Raw genomic sequence first — 21,591 nt, 5'->3', positions numbered from 1 at the left:
TAACAACAATAATGATAATAATAATAATAATTTGGGGGATTTCTATCTTTAAGGTAATTCATTTGTATTCTTTAATGTTATCTGATTTATCATTCTTTTTCAATAACTCTGCATAACTTGTGTAAATAGTTCTCCACTTTATCCTGTGCACACAGTTAGGCTGCAAATGCTTTAAAAATACAAAATGTACAGTTATTTCACAAGCCAATAAAGAATATTAAAACTGCTATCTGAATCAGTTGATGAATAGAGTGAGAGAGACGATCAAAGAAAGAGAGAGAGTGAGAGAGAGAGAGAGAGAGAGAGAGAGAGAGAGAGAGAGAGAGAGAGATTTTCATGTACAGACAGATATTAGTAAGATCACACACACACACAGCAGCTGTTCAATGGCAACACTACTTCTTGTAATATTAATACACAGGTGTAGTTATATGACAATGTGTGGTAATGTATAATGTACTGTAGATCCTTATCTGACAACATCCAACAAACTCTGTTACTTCCTATAACCTGCAGCTAAACCCTTTACAATTACAACTAAAAACTAAAAGACAAACACACACATGGACATGAACTTTTTTCGACATCAAGGTTTAAGGTTAAAATGTTAAAGGGCAAGTGTATATTTAAGCTGCAGTTTTCAACATTTTAAATCACCTTCTAGCATTTTCACTGTTCACTTTAATAGTGTGCCAAATTAATTTTTTGAAAATATTCAGTGTAGTAATCAATTACTCAATTAATATGTGGTCAACAAGCACAGACTAATTTGATCTATTATCCTTAAAAGTGTTTTCTAACACAAGGTGAATTTTCAAATGTACCCTTTCTCAAAGAGTGCACAGCATGTTGGTCTCTATTCCCTATTTGCTGAATATCTTTAATGTTTTAAAACCACCCTGAGCAATGTGCACCCCAGCAGAACACAAACTGACAAAGATAAAGCACATTTCCCGACTCATGGGTCTGACAAAACAGCTGGACTCAAACACACTTAATGAAAGACATCAGAACTAAGTGTTTCCTTCCGACAACATCAAGCACATGTGGCAGCAAATGAACCCTTGGAGTTTGGAGGAACTGTTGATCACATGTGCCTGGAATTCCAGGCAGCTTGGTTACAGCACAACTATGTAATGGGTAGGAAAACAAATACGGAATCAGGCCTTGGGAAAAGATAATTTATGACACTGGGAAAGGATTTCCAATGCATGGAGAGTGTGAACAATATGAAAAATTTGCAAATGTGCTTTATCAGTTGTCTCACTCTGCAATAATGCAACAGGTTGGTTACACATGGAATTCCTATTTGGAATACTATGAATTTATAATCACTTGATGGCTGGGTACTATTTGGCCTTAACAATCAATCATTGGAAAATAATATTTCTCATTTTCATCAAGACACTTGAAATCACATAAATGAGCTCACTTTTATATAGAAGTGTATAATTTCTGCCCCACTATAAGAAAAACATAAGTTTAAGAAGTTAGTCTAAGTCACCATTCACTTTCATCTTTTTGCCATGAAAAGAAAGTAAATGATGAATGAGGATACAATTCTGCCAAACATATTTTGTGTTCCAAAGAAGACAGAAAGTCATACGACTATACGGTGAGTAAAAAATTACAGAATTGTCATTTTTGGGTGAATTATCCTTTAAAAGAAAGACCATTCTCTCTATAAACACAAAGAACCAGAACTTTCCTGACAATTTCTGAAAACATTGATGAAGTTTATTTGTTCTGACTGTTTGCCAAAAAATGACTGCAACTTGTTATTGTTTACATTGCAATATTATTATAAATATTTGTCATCCATTTGTATTATTTAGTCTTTCGTTATTTATTTAGGCCTACATATTTGATGTTTTTCAATAAGATCTCTGATAAGATGTTTTTCCTTCTTGCACTTGGTGAGTATTCACCAACAACACCCTGAAGAATTACCACAGCTTGTGTTGGTTAGATGCACCAGGTGATAGTCGGGTGTTGCTTGGAGTGAACAAACAAACAAACAACGCAGTCTCCCTGGAGGAGATGGAAAGTTTGCCATGATCACTAGAGCAGAAGACACAAAGACTCTGTGTGGAAGAGACATTTTGCCTCAGGAAATATTCAACCAACACCCAAGGAGGCATATGCACAAAAACAGACACACACACACATCTCCTCTTCTAGAGAATATATAATACATCAGGCGCCAAAATCTTGTTTAACAACTGTAGTTTAAAGACAAAGAAAAAGACAAATAAAAAAACCTGGCAAAACAAGCTAAATAAGCAACAGAAAAGAGCTATGTGAATGCAAGGAACAGTATCTGAACTTAACTTTCACATTACAGGAATATTCCAGGTTCAATACAAGTCAAGTTTGATCAACAGCATTTGTGGCAAAATGCTGATTACCACAAAAATGGATTTTGACTTGTACCTCCTTTTCTTAAAAAAAAAAAGAAAGAAAGAAAGAAACAGCAAAACTTGAGTTTACAGTGAGACACTTAAAATGGAAGTGAATGGGGCCCATTTTTGGAGGGCTTACATGCAGAAATGTGAATCATTTTATAAAAGCACTTACATCAGTTCTTCTGTCAAACTCATATTATTTGAGCTGTTAAGTTAAATTGACATTTTTACAGTCATTTTAGGTACATTACATCTGGGGATGTTTCACAATATACCTCGGTTTAAAAACGGACAGTTATCATACCGTTGAAATCTTCTTATTGTTGGAATTGCATTAATATAAAGACAGATTTTTTCAGAACTTTTCTAAAATCCAAATCAGTTTAATTAAGACAGAATTGGCAACATTTAAAGCATCAAATAAACTTGGCCAGATAAAATAAGTGCAGCACGAGCACATCATGTCTGACCCTGAACCTTTATTTCCACCACCAAAGCAGCTGAAGTCCGCTGTCTGGGATTACTTTGGTATGTTAAAAGACCCACGATGCACCATAAATGTTGATAGTTAACCCCTCTGTAAAGTTTGTCGCAAAAGCGGGAAACACCTCAAAACTTAAGCACCACCTCTGTGAGCACCATCCCCCAGAATTTGTGGATTTGATGTAAATGGAAATACAGTATACAGGATAATAAATTATATAAGTTATGTCTTTCATAACACCAGATTCAATGTAGTTTAACATGATTTGTAATGACTAGTTTGGCTAAAGATATTTTTATGCATTCTGTCACATTCACAATGCAACGGTTTTAAGCATTTGTTCAACATTACAATGCAGCAACTGTTTGTTCATTTGCCAAACTGCAGCGCAACAGTAGGACAACAATGTGTTTGATACTACTAATAATATGTTTTACTCTTAAAGCACAGTACTAAACATGGTTTACAATGTGCATGTACAAAGAATTGGTTATAACTGAAATATTTCTCTGTGTGTTTATTAGACATATTTAATAACCAAATATTAAACTGCCAGTATTATTATAAATGCACCTCAGTACCGTGAATACTGTGGCAATTTTTGTGACAGTTATCATACTGTGAAAATGTCACACCGTTACACACCTAATTACATCGTCATGGCAACAAAGTTGAAAAGGTCAAGTGATTTTATCACACTAAAATCATGTTATCATCACACATATTGCTTACGTCTTGTCTCTTTACTTTTAAAACAGTGAGTATTTCAACAATTATGGATTGGCCCCATTCACTTCAATAATAAGTACCTTACTGGAACACAGAACACATCTACAGGAAGTGTGGGGTGAAATGTCACCTGAGTCTCTGAACAAACTGACAGCTAATATGCCAAGGTTCTGCAAATCTGTTTTTGCTGCACATGGAGGATTTGATAAGTACTATTTGAAGTAGTTTAAGAAGTTCTGAACACTTTTTTCAAATTGTAATAGTAATAATGCATGTAATTAATGTCCTGACTATACATCGTGATCAGTTGAATGACTGAGTGAAACAAGTACCAATTTCTTTCTATAAGAGCAAAATATGTACATTATTCCATACTTTTGGCTGCCAGTGTGTGTGTGTGTATACACATACACATAAATTTTATTCAAAACAACCTTCTGTTGTACATGTACAAAATACATGTATTTCTTGAATCTTGATACACTTTGTGACCAGAAAACTTAAGGTGTGCCATTAGCCCCATTGTACCCTACAACTCGGCTCTTCGATGTAATGAAGAAAAAAATAAAATATATCTATATATATATATAAACACACAGTCCTATATCCCCAGAGGCCTTAAAAGGAAAGTAATGGAGCAGAGCACATGACATGAATATCAGAGTGGAGATTTGAGCTGTAAACAATACAGGCAGGGGGCTGACAGACATTAAGCTGGTCAGTCAGTCTCTCTCTCACACACACAGACAGACAGACAGACAGACAGACAGACAGACAGACAGACAGACAGACGAGAGAGAGAGAGAGAGAGAGAGAGAGAGAGAGAGAGAGTGCAGGGATTCCACCAGTAGCTGTAGAAAGACAACATTTCTGTTATCTCACTTTCTCCAGAAGTTGCACACAAAAGAAAGGCTTGCGAGGTTACATCCTGAAGCCATGGACACAATATTCAGATTACATTATGTTAGCATGCATGTGTCCAAACACCATGTCCAAAAGGCAAAGTTCAGAGTTCTCCATGAGAGGCAAGAAAATGTCATTCCATTACTGCTTCCATCTCTCCAACAACAGATAAAGACAGACAAGGAGGACAGGAGAGGGTGATAACATCATGGACACATGACATCACAACTCACATTTTCCACAGGATCTCAGGAAAAGGGAAGTGAAACACACACATTAAGCATCAAGCACTTCCTTTGAATAACAGACCCCAGAGGCAAAGTACCAAGACTGACTCTCAGCACATGTAGAACCCATCTTGATCTTCTTACATCAAGAAAAACTGTCACACACAGTTTAGGATGCGTTTAAGATTATGACATTTGTATTACTGCAATGTGATTTTGTTTTTTATTTAAATTGTAAAGTTTTTATACATCAAAATAGTACTTTGTTGGTACTACCAATAATTTTCACTGGTTTATAATAGGAAAAAAATGTATTAAACAACAGCATATTTTTATTGGGATACAGTAAAAAGAAAAAAACTACTGTTAAGTTAATTAGAATCATCATAATAAAGAATCATTGGTCTGGGACAATGACATAGCAGTTCATATATCAACATCCATTCCACATAAACTGGTACTAAGATATCCACCATGGTCATGGATATGAAATCTGTAGAAAATAGTTAGCCACAACTATACAGCCTTGGTGCCTCCGTATTGATCAAAATGCTTGACTAAATATGCAAAGCTCTTGGTGAAAACAATTCTGAAGAACTTTGGCCTGAAGAAATGAATCCAAATGAATGCACACACACACAAACCATATACATCTTAAGAAATGGCACATGTGTTGTGGCAGGTGTTGTGTCTTGGTAATGTCCAAAAAGGACATCAGTGATTAACATTCTGTTGGTTTGACACATTTTCTTCCTGTCCAACCTGTGATGACCATCAACAATAGGAACACAGCTGACCTGTAGTATTCTACAGACATATGTGAGAACATCTGAAAATGTTTTGAAGGTGTAATAAGACATGACAGCACCAGTGGGCTTTTTAAACAACTCTTTAAGGTAAAAAATGAAGTTAGAGCAAAAACAGCCTTGAATCACTAACACAGACACTTTGAGGTCAATCACATCTACCTCATAAACATAAAACACAAACCAAATCTACTTATATATAGCATGCAACATGCATGTGGCAAGTGTGAAAATGCAATACGCATTCTCACACATGGCTAACATAGGTGTTTACTCACATCTAGGCCCACACTTACGGTGCCCAAATTAACTCGTAGGAATGTGATAATATGTTGTGCCCACTAAATGTTATGTTGAGATAACAACATCCTCATCTTGTGGCAATGACTTTGTATGTTGTGGGAATGACATATTTTTCTCTTTATACCATTTTCCAAACAATTTGTGTACATCCAACCGTTTCTGTGGAGGCATCCTGGACCATTTAACTGATCAATGATAAACTCAACAGTTTCATTCAAACTTGCACATTATTGTCGGCAAAGTCCATTCACTTTCAGAATGCATTTTAGATGCCTTTCACTTACAATGTAACCATGTCTTAATGCCAGCATCATACATACTGAATCTGTGCCAGCAAATTTTCACAAGAAAGCTTCACAGATGTCCACGTTTTCATAAAGGCCATCAATTCTTCTCCTCCGAATCCCCTTACACATTAGTTTGTAAAATATTTGGGCTGATTTGATAATTCTTTAAGCTAGCAAAATAACTCCTTTTAACACATCTTACCCCATTTAAATCCATTCATTCCACAGTAGTCTGCATATTTTCCAACACAATTGGTTCAGAAAAAGTTTTAAAAAAACTGAAAAGAAAAAGTGTGCAGGTTGTGTGTAGGCCAAGTTATATATATCTAATATATCTAAGGCACCCTATACCAAAGGAACTTCTTATATAAAAATGTGAGGCTAATATTTAGAGGGTGCTTCATGAGAAGTACTTGAAAAATTATTGGTCTTATACATTTACTGTAAAAAATTTCTAATTGTAACGGTAAAAGACTGTAAAACTGCTACAGAATTTTTTTTTTATTATTAACTGTATTAACTGTAAAATATACATTAAAAATACAATACAGTAGTTTTTACAATAAAATGTTGTATAATTAATGGTAAACTATGTACTAATAAAATAACAGTGAAAAACAATAATCAGCCATACCCACAATTCCCTGCATGACACATCATATTTAATTATATTTTATGGGAATAGTTATGTTTCTTCTCATTTTTAATATCAGTTATGTACATTGGGATGTTCTGTGTTATATTTGATATAGATAATTTAATGTTTGTTACTTTAATTTCACGTGTGTTACCCTGATGGTGTTTAGTGTTTGTGTATGTGACACTGAGAACTGTCTCTACATGTTTATTGGTCACTGATCCTGGACGGGCCACTACAGATGAACTTCATGTCATCTTGTTCCCTTCTGTAAATACTACAGTGAGAAACATTTCATTATAAAATGAAAAGCAGAATATTACAGTTTCAGAAGGGTATTATCAAGTTTATTACATGTTTTTTTTTTCTTTGTTTTTTTTTACAGTGCCAGCGTGGTCCTGTAAATTACAACAGTTTTAAACTGTAAAATGTACAGGTTGTTCTGTAAAGTTTAAAATGTTTACTGTATTTTTTACATAATTATTCTGGAAACCACAGCTGCCAGTTTTGTTTAGTTTTTTGTAAAAACAACAGGATTTTTTTTACAGTGTGGATTATTCCTCTTCTTACAGTCAAAAAGCCAGAAAAAAGTCTGTCTCCAATAAAAACACTGTAATAAGTCTGTCAGAGCTCAGGAGGCCCAAACCAAGAGGCTCTCTCCTGGCCAAACCCAAACTCCGGAGGAGATATTTCACACAGCGGAAAAGACACCATGGCAACTTCCAGAAAAGAAAGAAGACTAATTTCTTCTCTTATCCTCTAGGCTACTTCTTGTTCATTCCTTCACTTTTATGTTTGGAAATAAAGTTCCGGCATAAAACAATGTTAGAAGTGAAAATGTTTAAATGTTACCCTATGGAGACATTTCTACCTGATCTGATCTTTAACTATAAGTTTTTTGTTGTGGCATGCAAGAAAATAAAGAACACCTGAAATTAAGCTCCAACATTAAACACAGAACTTTGGAGTTTGGAAAATGGAAATATTTATTAGGATTTTTTAACATGCTTTTGTAATTATTTGAAAAGATTTGTCTCTAATGAATGATTATATATGTTTGAAATGCCACAATAAACAAAAAAAAACTTGACAAATAACAATTTTACAAACAATTTTACAGAGCAAATCTTTCCTAATTTAATAGTTCAATGTAAAGTGCCATACAAGCACAGTACTGTACTCAATTATCAGAGGGAAGAATTCAGTGTAAGTTTTGTCTGTAGTGGGCAGAGCAGTCAGGCACTCAATTAAATTTCAATTTTCAATCTTCTTCTGAGTGAACCCATTCAGCTGCCATCACAACTGCTAACAGGCATCCTAAACCAACAACTGATGTGCTTAAAGGTCTTCATTCCTTTGCTGGGCCCAACACAAAGATGCACACATATCCTAGCAGTCTGATCATAGCACACAGCCACCCTCCCTTCCCCCACTTTCAGCAAAGCTTCAAAGTTCCATCCATATCAGGCACACAGAAGCCTTTGTCCCATAATGCCTGGAATAGGACAGGCTCGGTCGCCCCAGGGTTCTGAAAAGAAGGGCACGGATAGGACACCCAAAGCAGTTACCAAGAAGAATTAGCGAAAACGACAACATAGATTGTAAACAAGCACAAACAGATACACGTAAATGCACAGACTAAAGAGTCAGTTATATTATATATATATATATATATATATATATATATATATATATATATATATATATATATATATATATCATAGAGATGAATGAAGATGAATGAGCAACAAGAGAATAAATGATAGCAATGTATCACAGTTCTGAATCACAATGCACTAAAATTATCATATTGCGACCCAGATATCGATATAATATTGTATTGACAGATCCCTGCTGATTCCCACCCCTCATAAATAGCAGTTAAAGAAGAGTCTGTCAGCACTTCAGGCCGCATTGGTATAAACAAAGACACACAAGATGGAAACACACTTCTTTATGTTCCCACAGTAAATAGCTCCCTGTATCATGCCTAGGGACCATTAGTTGTGCATGTCTCAGTCACTTCTGTGTTCACGTTCAGCAAAAACACATCAAGAAACAGTACAGCCTTGGAATGAAGTTGTCAAATGTCAGTCAAAAGGGATTTTTACTGCTTTGTTCAGCTTCTTTCTGAAAAGAGCTCTGAATGACCAGTGCCTCTTAAATTCCTTGGAATTCCACTAAAAGTGCACCACTCATAAGAAAGAAGAAGATACAGTCATTCTTTTCCAGAGCTAATTCACATCTGGGTTTCCTGATGGGAAGTTCAACTGGTGAAGACCTCAGATATTCTATTAAACCACAAATAAAACCAATGGAAAATAGTATGTCTTGAAAATCTTGTTTGGAACATGATGACAGAATTTTAATTTTGGACAAACTTTCTTTTAAAGGAATATTCCAGGTTCAACACAAGTTAAGCTCAATCGGACAGCACTTGTGGCTTAATGTTGATTAACACAAAACTTACTTAAAAAAAAAAAAGGAGGTTACAGTGAGACATGGGGCCCATTTTTGGAGGGTTTAAAAGCAGAAATGTGAAGTTAATTTTTATAAAAGCACTTACATTAATTCTTCTTTTAAAACTCATGCATTATTTGAGCTGTGACGTTGTTTAAATCATCATTTTAAGGGTCGTTTTTGGGTTTGTTGACATTACATCATCATGGCAACTAAGTTGGCTATTGGCTATAACTTTACACAGAAAAGGTTAGTAAGTGAAATTATCACACTAAAATTATGTTTACACACATATTGTTTATGTATTGTGGCTGTACGTTTGAAAAAGTGAGTTTTTTAACGTTCAGAAATTGGCCCCAAATTCACTGTTAGTGCCATTATTTATTATTATTATTATTATCATTATTAATGTATGTGGTACTCAATATTATGCCAAAAATGCTGACGATAGAGCTTAACTTTTATTGAACCCAGAATATTCCTTTTACACAAAAACTAAATCAGACCTGAATACTCAACGTCAGACACAAACAATATCTCACATCTGTGCTACATACACTCATACATACAGTTACTGTCACACCAGATCCCTAAAGTACTGTCACTCCATACAGAGACAAGCCAGAGAAATACCTTTATCATGTCATTATCAGTCATTTTTCTACTTATAAACCTCTCTATTAGCCCTGTTCAATCTGCAGGATTCAGTCTGAGAATTTCTATGTGTGCGGTGGAGAACATGAGGGAAACAAAGACACTTGGGTATTTGGACAAGGGTATTTTCCTGTCTGACTCAATCTGGCAACCCCATGTCAGGCAGCTGATGACATCATCAGCGCGCCGCCAAGAGCCCGCTCCGCCTGACACTGCTGACACCAAACACCCCTGAGTGCACACGGGCTGTCTGATTGTCTGACTCCTACTCCTACAGACATACAAAATATCATCGAAGAAAAATTCACATTTGCCAAGGACAGCAAACTTCCCTGAGTAACATAAAGAACTGATAAAGTGTCTCAAAAGACATTGCATTGACAGTAAAACCAACAGACTTCAACAAAGAGAGCAGCAGAAATAGCTGCTATTGAACACCTGTTATAAAATGTTATAGGCTGTCTTTGGAGTTATCACCCAGAAATCCTGTCCTTATCTTGATCCCTGACCCTACCACTAACCCAGACAGCCGTGCCGTTAGAGATAGAGTGACATTCCACTGACAGGAAGTCTCCAAAGACAGATGAAAACCTCTATGTCACTCCTGATGAATGACAACACACACAGAAAGGAATGTGATTTTTGAATATATTATGTTTATTTGTTCTGCTCTCCAACACTTGAAGATTATGAATGGTCTTGGGTTAAGACAATAACATGAGATTCCATAGCAAGTAGCGAGATCCCATACCTTATCCCGAATAAATAATTTCTGATTCTGTTTGACCAATTTGCTGTCTTGAACAGCGTAATCAGAATCATTCGTTGGAGCAACAGTTACCGCAACTGTTCCTAATTCACAAAATCACACACTTCTCTGAAAACACAGCAGCTGTAATACAAACCCTTAGATATAAAAATGTCTCTAATAATTTGTGTACGGCTAAACTCAAATTGCATTTTAGTGATTAAGAGTGACAAAAAAACATATCTGAATACAACCAGTGATAAATAAATACAGATCTGTATCCATTGAGTTTCTCACAAGAACAAAAGGTGTAATAAGCTGAAACGGTTGTTGCAAAACGGTTCCACTCACACACCTGATAACTGCCAACTCAGGATGCACCTGGGCCATCTGCAGCCTTTTTTGCTGATATCCAGCATTATTGTGACGAAAAAGCACATTTTGGGCATTACTAAAGATATCAATAAACCAAGCAGGAGTGGGACAAATTGAGGAAAGCACTATGTCCATGTCAAATCTCTAGAGAGGGTGAAAGTGGTGTGTGTGTGTGTAGGGGGTGTTCGCTGGCAATGCTTAAACATTCCACTGAAATGACTAACCCTTGACACATGGTAATAATTAAAGATGCTGTTGCATGGAGAGAGCAGGAGTACACAAGAGAGAAAGAGCAGGAGAGAACATATTTCCGATTGACCGAAGACTGCTGGATCTAGTGCTTCTTGTCTTTCGTAAAAAGAAAGCCATTTTAATTTTTGTCTAGCCTGACTTTTGGTACTGCTTCAGGAAAAACGTTATCTCCGGACTAAAATTCCAGGGCTCAACAATACGGATGGCCCCAACTCTCTCATTGTTAGGAGTTTTGGGACAATTGATGGAACTGTCAATGTAAGCATATAAGCGTAGTTCTAGCAGGAAGATCTCTGGATTCGGTCAATCAGGCACTCTCTCATTGTTCGCATACTTCCATGTTTTCACCACACATCCCACCCCATCTCTAGGGTTTAGGTCCCATCAAGGATGGGGTAAGCGGCGCTCACCTGCTGTCATCATCCCCGGGAGGATGATGACAGCAGTTCCAGCAGCATCGGCATGCTGAACCATAAGACAGGGCTTACGCCAAATGATACACATACATGTAAATTATATTATGTGGTTCACTTCAGTTCAGAGATGAAAGGTTCACTCTGTGGCCCTAAAAACAAGTAACATTTTCTCCAAAACAGATGAGGTTTCTAAGGTTAATTCTCTAACGAGTTTTGAAAAGACAAAACCTACCTTCCTACCCTAAACCTTAAGCCTAAAATTAAAGGGGTCATGACATGAGAAACCAAATTTGCCTTGATCTTTTGGTATATAAGAGGTCTTTGTATCATTAAAACGTCCTGCAAGTTTAATATTTTAAGACGTCCTCCCCATTCTAAACGAATCATTTATTTAATCAAGCTCAAAATACAGCTCGTTCTGGATTCATGGTTAGAAGTGACGTGTCGGTTAGAAGTGACGTAACAGCGTTTGCATATGACCGCCTCCAGCACAAGATAACTACGATTTAAGCGCAAGACAGCTACGCTCATTTCGTATCGCCGTGCGCCTCACAAGTGTTCAGTCGATGGACAGCGAGCTCTGACAGAGACTACTTGTGCACAGGAAAATTACGATGCCACACAGATGTGCTGTTCCTGGCTGTGGTCAAACAAAACCTCTGAATAAGCTGCCGAAAGATCCAGACGTCAGGGAAAAATGGATGCAGTTTATTTTTTGCGGACGTTCCAGTCACGGCAGTGTTAACTTAAGTGTTTGTTCTGTACATTTTAAGGATGACTGTTTTGAGACCAAATCTCAATATGATGCTTTCTTTGCCAGAAAACTGTTGCTCAAAGATAAGTCCGTGCCGACTATTCTGGGAACAACGACGACGCAAACTGTAAGTAGGCCTAATCTATTTTAAACTTTAAACTACTTTTTAAAGCGCAATTTCATTCATTATGAATAATCACAGTGTTTTTACTTAGTTTACTTGCATATTGTTCTGGCTGGAGGCGTCAATAATTGATACATAGGCACTGACGTTAGCCAATCATAACAGTGGGCGTTAACACTGAAGTCTTAAATGGAAAACGCCCCCAAAACAGACTGTTTGAATCAGAGGATGAGAAACAGGGTGGGAAAAGGTCATAAATCACTAGATTTTAAAAGTTTTTCTTAAAAAAAAATATATTAATACTATAATTGCACCTAAGGGAACATAATAATACAATAAAAAAGCCATGTCATGACCCCTTTAACTGATAGTGTCATAAAAAGCAAACGTGATATGAAAAACGCAATTCCTGAAGCAACATTATCATTTTTTTGGTGCTTCTATGATATTTTCGGCTCATGTGTCCATTCTTCAAAGGCACATTCGTCAGGACCTACACCCCGCATTTGGATTGCAGGAGCAACCCTCAGTTGATCTACTACTGGATCGCTCTCAATAAGAATGGGCCGAAAATCATAAAACAGCTTTGCACCATGTGCCATCATTTTTAAGAAAAGTGTGTTTATGAATTTATAGCTGTCATGGCAATAGATTGTTCTGAAATTTGACTATGATTATGTTGCTATGATTTGATTGTTGCTTCAACAGTGTTTTGCTGGAGCCCGTTAAAATTTTGGGAGGGCCTGCAGAAGATATCCTTATTGTTTAGCCCCAAATTATTCTTATTTTATTTTTGGAGCCAGAACTCACACAGAGCTGATAAGCTCTGCCTAGCCTGCCAAAAGATAAAACATGAAATATTCAACTGAAAAAAGGATGAATCAATAAAAGCACTAGTGTACAATTGCAAAGGAAACCTCTGCTTAATGAGCCAGGAAAGTGTTACAGTACACACAGCGAAGTAGAACATGGCTGACTGCGATAAGTGACTTTCCTGATAAAAGCCCTGTAGCATTTCAGGGACCCACATAAGAACATAACACTTAAATCAAATGATACTCCCCCACAGAATCAAGTGTCTATCTGGTTGTCTAACCAATCTATCTTAAATCAATCAAGATTTCTTTTCTGCATATCCACTGTCCTTCGTCACCACGGAGTGAGATTTAGAAAGAGAGAGAAGGAAAGGGGGACACTTATTGCAGTCTATTGTCATGTACTCATTAACTCTATCAGACTCACTCTTTCTCTTTTTTCTACCCAAATAACCTACAAGGGGCCGCTCTGTAGGTCTGTGGGACTATTTAAAGCACCTGTTACAAGATGGATCCCAGAGGCCAGCTGTCTGTCTATCAATCACTCACAAAACACTCACAGGGGCTAAAAGCTGAACCTCCATATCCAAAGTCATCATCACTTCCTCCCAAAAGCAGTTACTGTATACATTATTGTGCTAGTTTTCCAGAAACAGCTTCTTACAAACTGAGATTATTATTAACCCAATTAAGCCAACAGCACAGAGTATGTCTATTAGAAAGAGTTATATGTAAAATTATGTTCCTCATATTGAAATGTGTTTGGAAATGCATAGCTACACTGTTATACAATAGTTAGTTCTCATCCTAACTGGGACAATTTGGTTAGATTTGATTGCATAAGCAGCATTCTAAGAGTGCTGATATTTAATATAACAGCAATGGAACATTTCACTCTTTGTCTCACTCTGGGTTACAGTGAGGCACTCATGTTTGAAAAGTATGGCCACAAGACATAAATAATATGTGTGTTAGCATGATTTTAGTGAGATAAAAATCGCTTACTAAAAATAAAAATAAAAAATAGCTGCCCATATTGTGTCAAATATCAGTTACTTATTATTTACCTGTTGTACAAAAGCAATCTTGTAGCCTTGTACACTGTGAAAAGTGGAGTATTGCTATCTGATCTAACTTTCAGTTGTGTAACCTCATCTAATCAGGTTGATTAAGTCACATAGAATTTTCATCTTGATACCAGCAGCCAAATCACAAGCCCGCTGACATTCGATACAACAGAACTCTTGCTCATGTGATACTGCTTGCTTCTCACACATTACGGAACATCTGCATGAGTGACTGTGTGTAGTGATAAAATAAATGAGGTGAGTGCTATTTCCTGTTGAGGCAGTATGCAGGCCAACTTCCATGTGACACAGTCACTTCCATTTCTCACATGCAGATACACAGTTTGTTGGACAAGGTTACAATATTTTTTCCTGCACCTCTTTCACCCTATACTTTCACATAAGGGGGGGTTCTGAAAGGTTGATGCCATCTGGAATGATCCGTCTCATTACCACTGACAGCAGGACTGAAAGCCCTGCTGACATGTGCCACTGTGCGAGACGGTTGGCTCGTTCCCCCCACCTAGTATTGAGAGCCGCAAGTCCAACTCATATATTTAAATATGCAATTGGCAGACGTATTTATCAGAAGTAACTTAGAGTGCATTCAAGTTATACATTCAATCAGTATGTGTTCCTTAAGAATCAAATCAATTTGTTGCTAAAGCCATGCTCTACATTTTGAGTTACAGGAATTACAGTTGAAGTCAGAATTTTACATTCACTTAGGTTGAAGTCATCATTAAAACTCGTTTTTTTAACCACTCCACAGTTTTCGTATTAGCAAACTATAGTTTTAGCAAGTAATTTAGGACACCTACTGTGTGCATGACACAAGCAAATTTTCCAACAATTGTTTGCAGACAGATTGTTTTACATTTAATTGACTACATAACAATTCCAGTGGGTCAGAAGTTTACATACTGTAAAAAAAAAAGTTAACTGCGCCTTTAAGCAGCTTGGAAAATTCCAGAAAATTATGTCAAGCCTTTAGGCAATTAGCCAATGGCTAACTGGAGTCAATTGGAGGTGTACCTGTGGATTAATTTTAAGGCCTACCTTCAAACTCAGTGCCTCTTTGCTTGACATCATGGGAAAATCAAAAGAAATCAGGCCAAAACCTCAAAAAGAAATTGTGGACCTCCACAAGTCTGGTTCATCCTTGGGTGCAATTTCCAAATGCAAAAAGTTACCACGTTGATCTGTACAAACAATAGTATGCAAGTATAACACCATAAGACCACGCAGATGCATTCTGTCTCCTAGAGATGAATGTAGTTTGGTAATAAAAATGCAAATCAATCCCAGAAAAACAGCAAAGGACCTTGTGACAATGCTGGAGGAAACAGATAGACAAGTATCTATAACCACAGTAAAATGCGTCCTATAATGACCTGAAAGTCTGCTCAGCAAGGATGAAGCCACTGCTCCAAAACCACCATAAAAAAGCCAGACTACAGTTTGCAAGTGCACATGGGGATGAAGATCTTACTTTCTGGTGAAATTTCCTCTGGTCTGATGAAACAAAATTTTAACTTTTTGGCCACAATGGAGGAAAAAGGGTGAGGCTTGCAAGCCTTAGAACAGTGGTTCCCAACCTTTTTCCTTGGGGGCCCCCCCATGTACATATTTAACAATCCGTGACCCCTCACCACATATATGCTATGCACATAACACACACACACACACACACACACACACACACACACAGTATATAGTAACTAAATTTAGTTTTAAGTTTTTAATGACATTTTATTACATGAATACACAGGAAATGTGGTTCAACTTCAAATGTTTCCTTTTAGCCTAATATTTTCATTTTTACACAACTAGTAAAACGCAGTTGTTTCTCTTTTTTTCAGGATTTTGTGTATAAACATAGAATACTGAATGTTATGATGTAATGTTAAATATGCACGGTAGAATGCTGTATGTAGCCTACTTGCATGCATGCACAGATCCTTATTTTTTACAAGGCTAATCATAACGTCAGCGTAAACACATAACGCTAATGTCCACCTTGGGCTTGCATGCCTTTGACTAGTGATTGAATGTTAGGTGTAATGCCAGTGACAGCCAGTCTAAAATCGCTGTGAACTTCCAGTCTGTTGCGTGACTTTTGTTTTTGTTTCATGCTGTCGTTTGCCAGTTTTTCACCACAAAAGACACATTCTGGCCGAGACTTGTCTTGGCCTTCAATAAAACCAAAATTTACGTAGGTTTTGTCATAGTGTCTTAACTTTTTCTTCGCCTCTGATGAAGAATCACCGCATTTACGTTTCTCTGCCATTTTCCTTTTGATTTTGCCGTTACTATGACAACAAGCACATTGGGCAAGTGACGGTGTGCGTGCAAAATTTAAATAATTATTTTATATAAGAGATCATTTTTGACTGCCTTATCTTGGCATTGTAAGCATATTTTTTTTTTTTAAACTTTGAAAAAATATTTTTATATAAAATTATTAGTGGAACATTTTATGCATCTTTATTCACCTCAAAGCATATCCGCTCCCGCGCCCCCCCCCCTGTGCGCCCCCCCCTGAGGGGACCCCAGGTTGGGAACCAATGCCTTAGAACACCATCCCAAGCATGGGGGTGGCAGAATCATGTTGTGGGGGTGCTTTGCTGCAGGAGGGACTGGTGCACTTCACAAAATAGATGCCATCATGAGGAAGGAAAATTATGTGGATATATTGAAGCAACATCTCAAGACATCAGCCATGAATTTAAAGCTTGGTCACAAATGGGTCTTCCAAATGGACAATGACCCCAAGCCTATCACCAAAGTAGTGGCAAAATGGCTTAAGGAAAACAAAGTCAAGGTATTGGAGTGGCCATCACAAAACCCTGACCTCAATCTAATAGAAAATTTAGAAAAGCATGTACGAGCAAGAAGGCCTACAAACTTGACTCAGTTACCCCAGTTCTGTCTGGAGGAATGAGCCAAAATTCCAGCAACTTATTGTGAGAAGCTTGAAGAAGGCTACCCAAAATGTTTAACTCAAGTTAAACCATTTAGAGACAATGCTACCAAAGTGTATGTAAACTGGGAATGTGATGAAAGAAATAAAAGTTGAAATATCCCTCTACTATTATTCTGACATTTCACATTCTGAAAATAAAGTAGTGATTCTAACTGACCTAAGACAGGGAATATTTTCTAGGATTAAATTTCATGACTTGTGAAAAACTGAGTTTAAATGTATTTGGCTAAGGTGCATGTAAACTTCTGACTTCAACTGTATCATTTATCATTTGTCTGTCTTTGTCAACAAAACAACAGTAATGAGCATTGCCCTCTCTGTCTCCTAGCATTATCACAGAGTTGTTAAGTAAGTTGTATGTCTAGTTGTTTTGAGAGAATGTGATGCTGCCATGTCTGACACTCACCCCTTAACCACTAGAACAATCTAGCGCTTTCCCTATTGCAAAACCACCAACACTGACCATGGAACACTTCCCAGGTTTATTTTACGAGAGAAGCCAAAATATCCAGAAACAGCAATCCTGCTTTTTGATTAACATGTCCAACTGTGTTCACTGGTGCATTACGATACAGAACAAGTCTCTAGTACAGCTGTTGATACACAAAAGTTCTCCTAAATCAGTCCACATTTACTGATGTTGAAGTCCTAGTTTAGACTGTCAGTGATCGGGATATCTAATAATCAACACCTTTATTTAATATGTGTAAATGTAAGTCATAATGCATAAAAGATAGCTAAGACCAATAAATAAAGAGTCAAACCTCTTTCAACTATTCTTTTTGCAGCATATTGAAAATGTTTTCAGGAAGCACACAAATCAAAACATTGACTACACCCTAATCAGTGGTCATTTCATGCCTGCAGTCTCTTTCCAAATGAGGTGGATCCACAAATCTGTGTCAGGCCAGCATATATATTGAGCCGGTTTTGGGACAGTGCAATATAACAGTGCCCTACAGCCCAGGGGTTTAACATGCCAATGATCTCACACTTACTTAAAATCTTAATCAAAGTGCTACCCTACAGGATCTGTTGTTGCATTTCATGTAATGGCATTGGTGTCAGATCAGAGCCAGAAACACCATGAAAATTGTAATTAAAATGATATCTATAGGCTATAGGGGATCCATAATGTTTTACATACACAAGATAAATGGAGATACTATGCAGATGCAATAAATTGGGCTAATTAAATTTTTGATGAGTCCATGCGAGTTGTCATCCTGCAATTCTATATGCAACTCCCTAAAGGAATATTCCGGGTTCAATAAAAATGAACATTGTGGCACAATGTTGATTAACACAATTTATTTTGACTCTTCCCTTTTCCCTTTTCTTTAAAAAAGGCAAAAATCGAGGTTACAGTGGAACGAGGTTACTTACAATGGAAGTGAATGGGGACAATTTTGGAAGGTTTAAAGGCAGAAATATGATGCTTATAATTTTATAAAAATCAGACCCCTTCATTTATTTCACATTTTGTTACATTTCAACTTTGCCAATTTATTATAAATAAAAAACTGAAATATCACATTGACATAAGTATTCAGACCCTTAACTCAGTATTAAGTTGAAGCACCTTTGGAGGTGATTAGCCTCAAATGTTTTTGGGTATGATGCGACAAGCTTTGCACACCATTTTCTGCAGATCCTCTCAAGCTCTGTCAGGTTAGATGGGGACCATCGGTGGACAGACAGTTTGTTGCGTTCAGCTTTCCTTCTACCCTGACCAGTCCCCCAGTCCCTGACACTGAAAACACCCCCACAGCATGATGCTACCACCAACATGCTTCGCTGTTGGATGGTATTGTGCAGGTGATGAGTGGTGCCTGGTTTCCTCCAGAAATGAAGCTTGTAATTGAGGCCAAACAGTTCAATCTTCTTTTCATCAGACCAAAGAATCTTGTTTCTCTTTCAGTCTGAGAGTCCTTTTTTCAAATTCCAAGCAAGCTTTCAGGTGTCTTGCAATGAGGAGAGTCTTCCGTCTGGCTTCTATGCCATAAAGCCCATATCAGTAGAGTGCTGCAGTGATGGTTGACCTTCTGCAAGTTTCTCCCATCTCCACACATGATCTCTGGAGCTCAAACAGAGTCACCATCAGGTTCTTGATCACCTCTCTTACCAAGGCTCTTCTCCCCTGTTTACTCAGTTTGGCCATGTGGCCAGCTCTAGGAAGAGTCCTTGTTGTTCCAAACTTCTTCCATTTAAGAATTATGGAGGCCACTTGTGCTCTTGGGAAACTTCAGTGCAGATGGAAATTTTTTTTAGCCTTACCCAGATCTGTGCCTCGACACAATCCTGTCTCTGAGCTCTGCAGGCAGTTAATTTGACCTCAATGGCTTGGTTTTTGCACCGACATTCATTTTCAGCTGTGAGACCACTTATATAGACAGGTGTGCGCCTTTCCAAATCATGTCCAATCAATTGAATTTGCCACAGGTGGACTCCATTCAAAGTGTAGAAACATCTCAAAGATGATCCTGAGAAATGGGATGCACTGGAGCTAAATTTCAAGTGCCATAGCAAGGGGTCTGAATACTTGTGTCAATGTGATATTTCAGTTTTTTCTTTTTAATAAATTTGCAAAAATGTTTTTACTTATGGGGTATGGAGTGTAGATTGATGTGGGGGAATCATTTAAAGCATTTTAACATATGACTGCAAAATGAATGGGTCTGAATACTTTCTGAATGCACTGTATTATTTGAGATGAAAGTTGTTTAAATTGTAATTTTTACAGTCAGTTTAGGGTTTGTTGACTACATCGTCATGGCAAAGTAGTTATAAAATTGGCTATAACACAAGGTTTGTATGTGATTTTATCACACATAAATTATGTGAACATGCTTATTGTTTATGTCTTGTGTCTATACTTTTGAAAATGTATGTGCCTCACTGTGACCTCGAGGTTTGCTTTTTCTTTTCTTTTTCATTTTTTTAAGAAAAGAGGCAAGTCAAAATGAATTTTTATGGTAATCAATATTATGCCACAAAAGCTGTCGATTGATCTTAACTTATATTGAACCCAGAATATTGATTTAATCTTGTCCAAATAACGGTTTATAATAGCTCTATAATACTGACAAATTAACAATCACTTTCAGCCTATATTCTAAAATGCTTAACTATTAAATGTAGCTTACATTTAAATAGCTAAAAAGTACCATTAAACTTTGATTCATACTGTATATTTGCATATTAAAATGTGCATTAACTACTAATCTGTTAAGCATGTCATGAAGTTAATTAATTAAAGGTTTATTTAGTGTTACGAATAATTACTACACACAGGATACGTACAGAGCATACTCGTTTGTCATGTCTGACTCAAAAACGCCCCCTAGCCCACATCCATTAGGAGCGGAAAACAGCAACCGAGTTTTAGCCCATACACACAATGAAATAAGACTTACCTATTGATACTAGTTTGATGTGTTCCCGTTCTAGAAACTCTAATGCGACGGACACATTCTCTAGTTTCATCTGCCTGAAGTTGGGTCTGGAGTGGTACTTTCTGTACATTTTCTTCTGGCTGAGAACTTCCAGCAGCCCGATGAGCTTGAGACCGTCGGTCAGGTCCTTCTGCAGGTCGTTGATCTTCTTGTTGATGCACTTCAGGTGTTCGTTGCACCACCTGGTGAAGGTGTTCTGCTGAATCTTCTTCCAGGGCGCATCCTCCGCCAGGTCCTTCTCCGTGGCCGGCATGTCCTCGTCTCCGTACTCGCCGTTGCCCTGATAATACTGCTGCGGCAGCTGCTGGTCGTAGTATATATTATTGCTCATCATGGTTTTCTGTGTTTGTCGTGCCCCCCTTTTCTACAGCAATCGGAGGGAACCGCTTGCTAACTTACAGCTCGAGGGGGAGCGGGGCAGTGCCAGGCGCGCGCACCCGCGTAAACAAAAAAACAAAAAGAAAGAAATTTTTAAAAGTTCTGGGGGGCTTCAAGGCTGAGGGCTGGGATCTTCAGGAACCGGCCTTGAAACACTTTTCTGTGAAACGAAAGATTGCAGGATGAAAAAATCGGTTAGTCGCGTTCCAGTACACGCCTTTCATTCAGTTTTAAAATGTACATGTTTCCATTCAATTAACCGCCACTTTTTAGGGGCCGTTCAAGCCGAACTCATACTAAAACAAAATAGACGGAGCGCAACGCAG

The 21,591-nt window shown here is 37.4% G+C and overlaps 1 protein-coding gene across 7 annotated transcripts in view; it reads right to left on the bottom strand.

The window, feature by feature from the left end:
• Positions 1 to 21,312, bottom strand: part of LOC127638679 (filamin-C-like) — a 65,505-nt gene extending 44,193 nt beyond the window's left edge. For all 7 annotated transcript variants that reach the window (XM_052120306.1, XM_052120307.1, XM_052120308.1 and 4 more), the window contains exon 1: positions 20,849 to 21,312. In XM_052120306.1, the coding sequence (XP_051976266.1) occupies positions 20,849 to 21,221 (373 nt within the window). In that variant the 5' untranslated portion in view covers positions 21,222 to 21,312. The remainder of the gene's footprint in view (positions 1 to 20,848) is intronic.
• Positions 21,313 to 21,591: the final 279 nt, after the last annotated feature.

This window comes from Xyrauchen texanus, chromosome 47 (genome assembly GCF_025860055.1).
Source record: "Xyrauchen texanus isolate HMW12.3.18 chromosome 47, RBS_HiC_50CHRs, whole genome shotgun sequence".
In the NCBI taxonomy this organism is placed as follows: domain Eukaryota; kingdom Metazoa; phylum Chordata; class Actinopteri; order Cypriniformes; family Catostomidae; genus Xyrauchen; species Xyrauchen texanus.
This window is presented reverse-complemented; position numbering and strand designations above follow the sequence as displayed.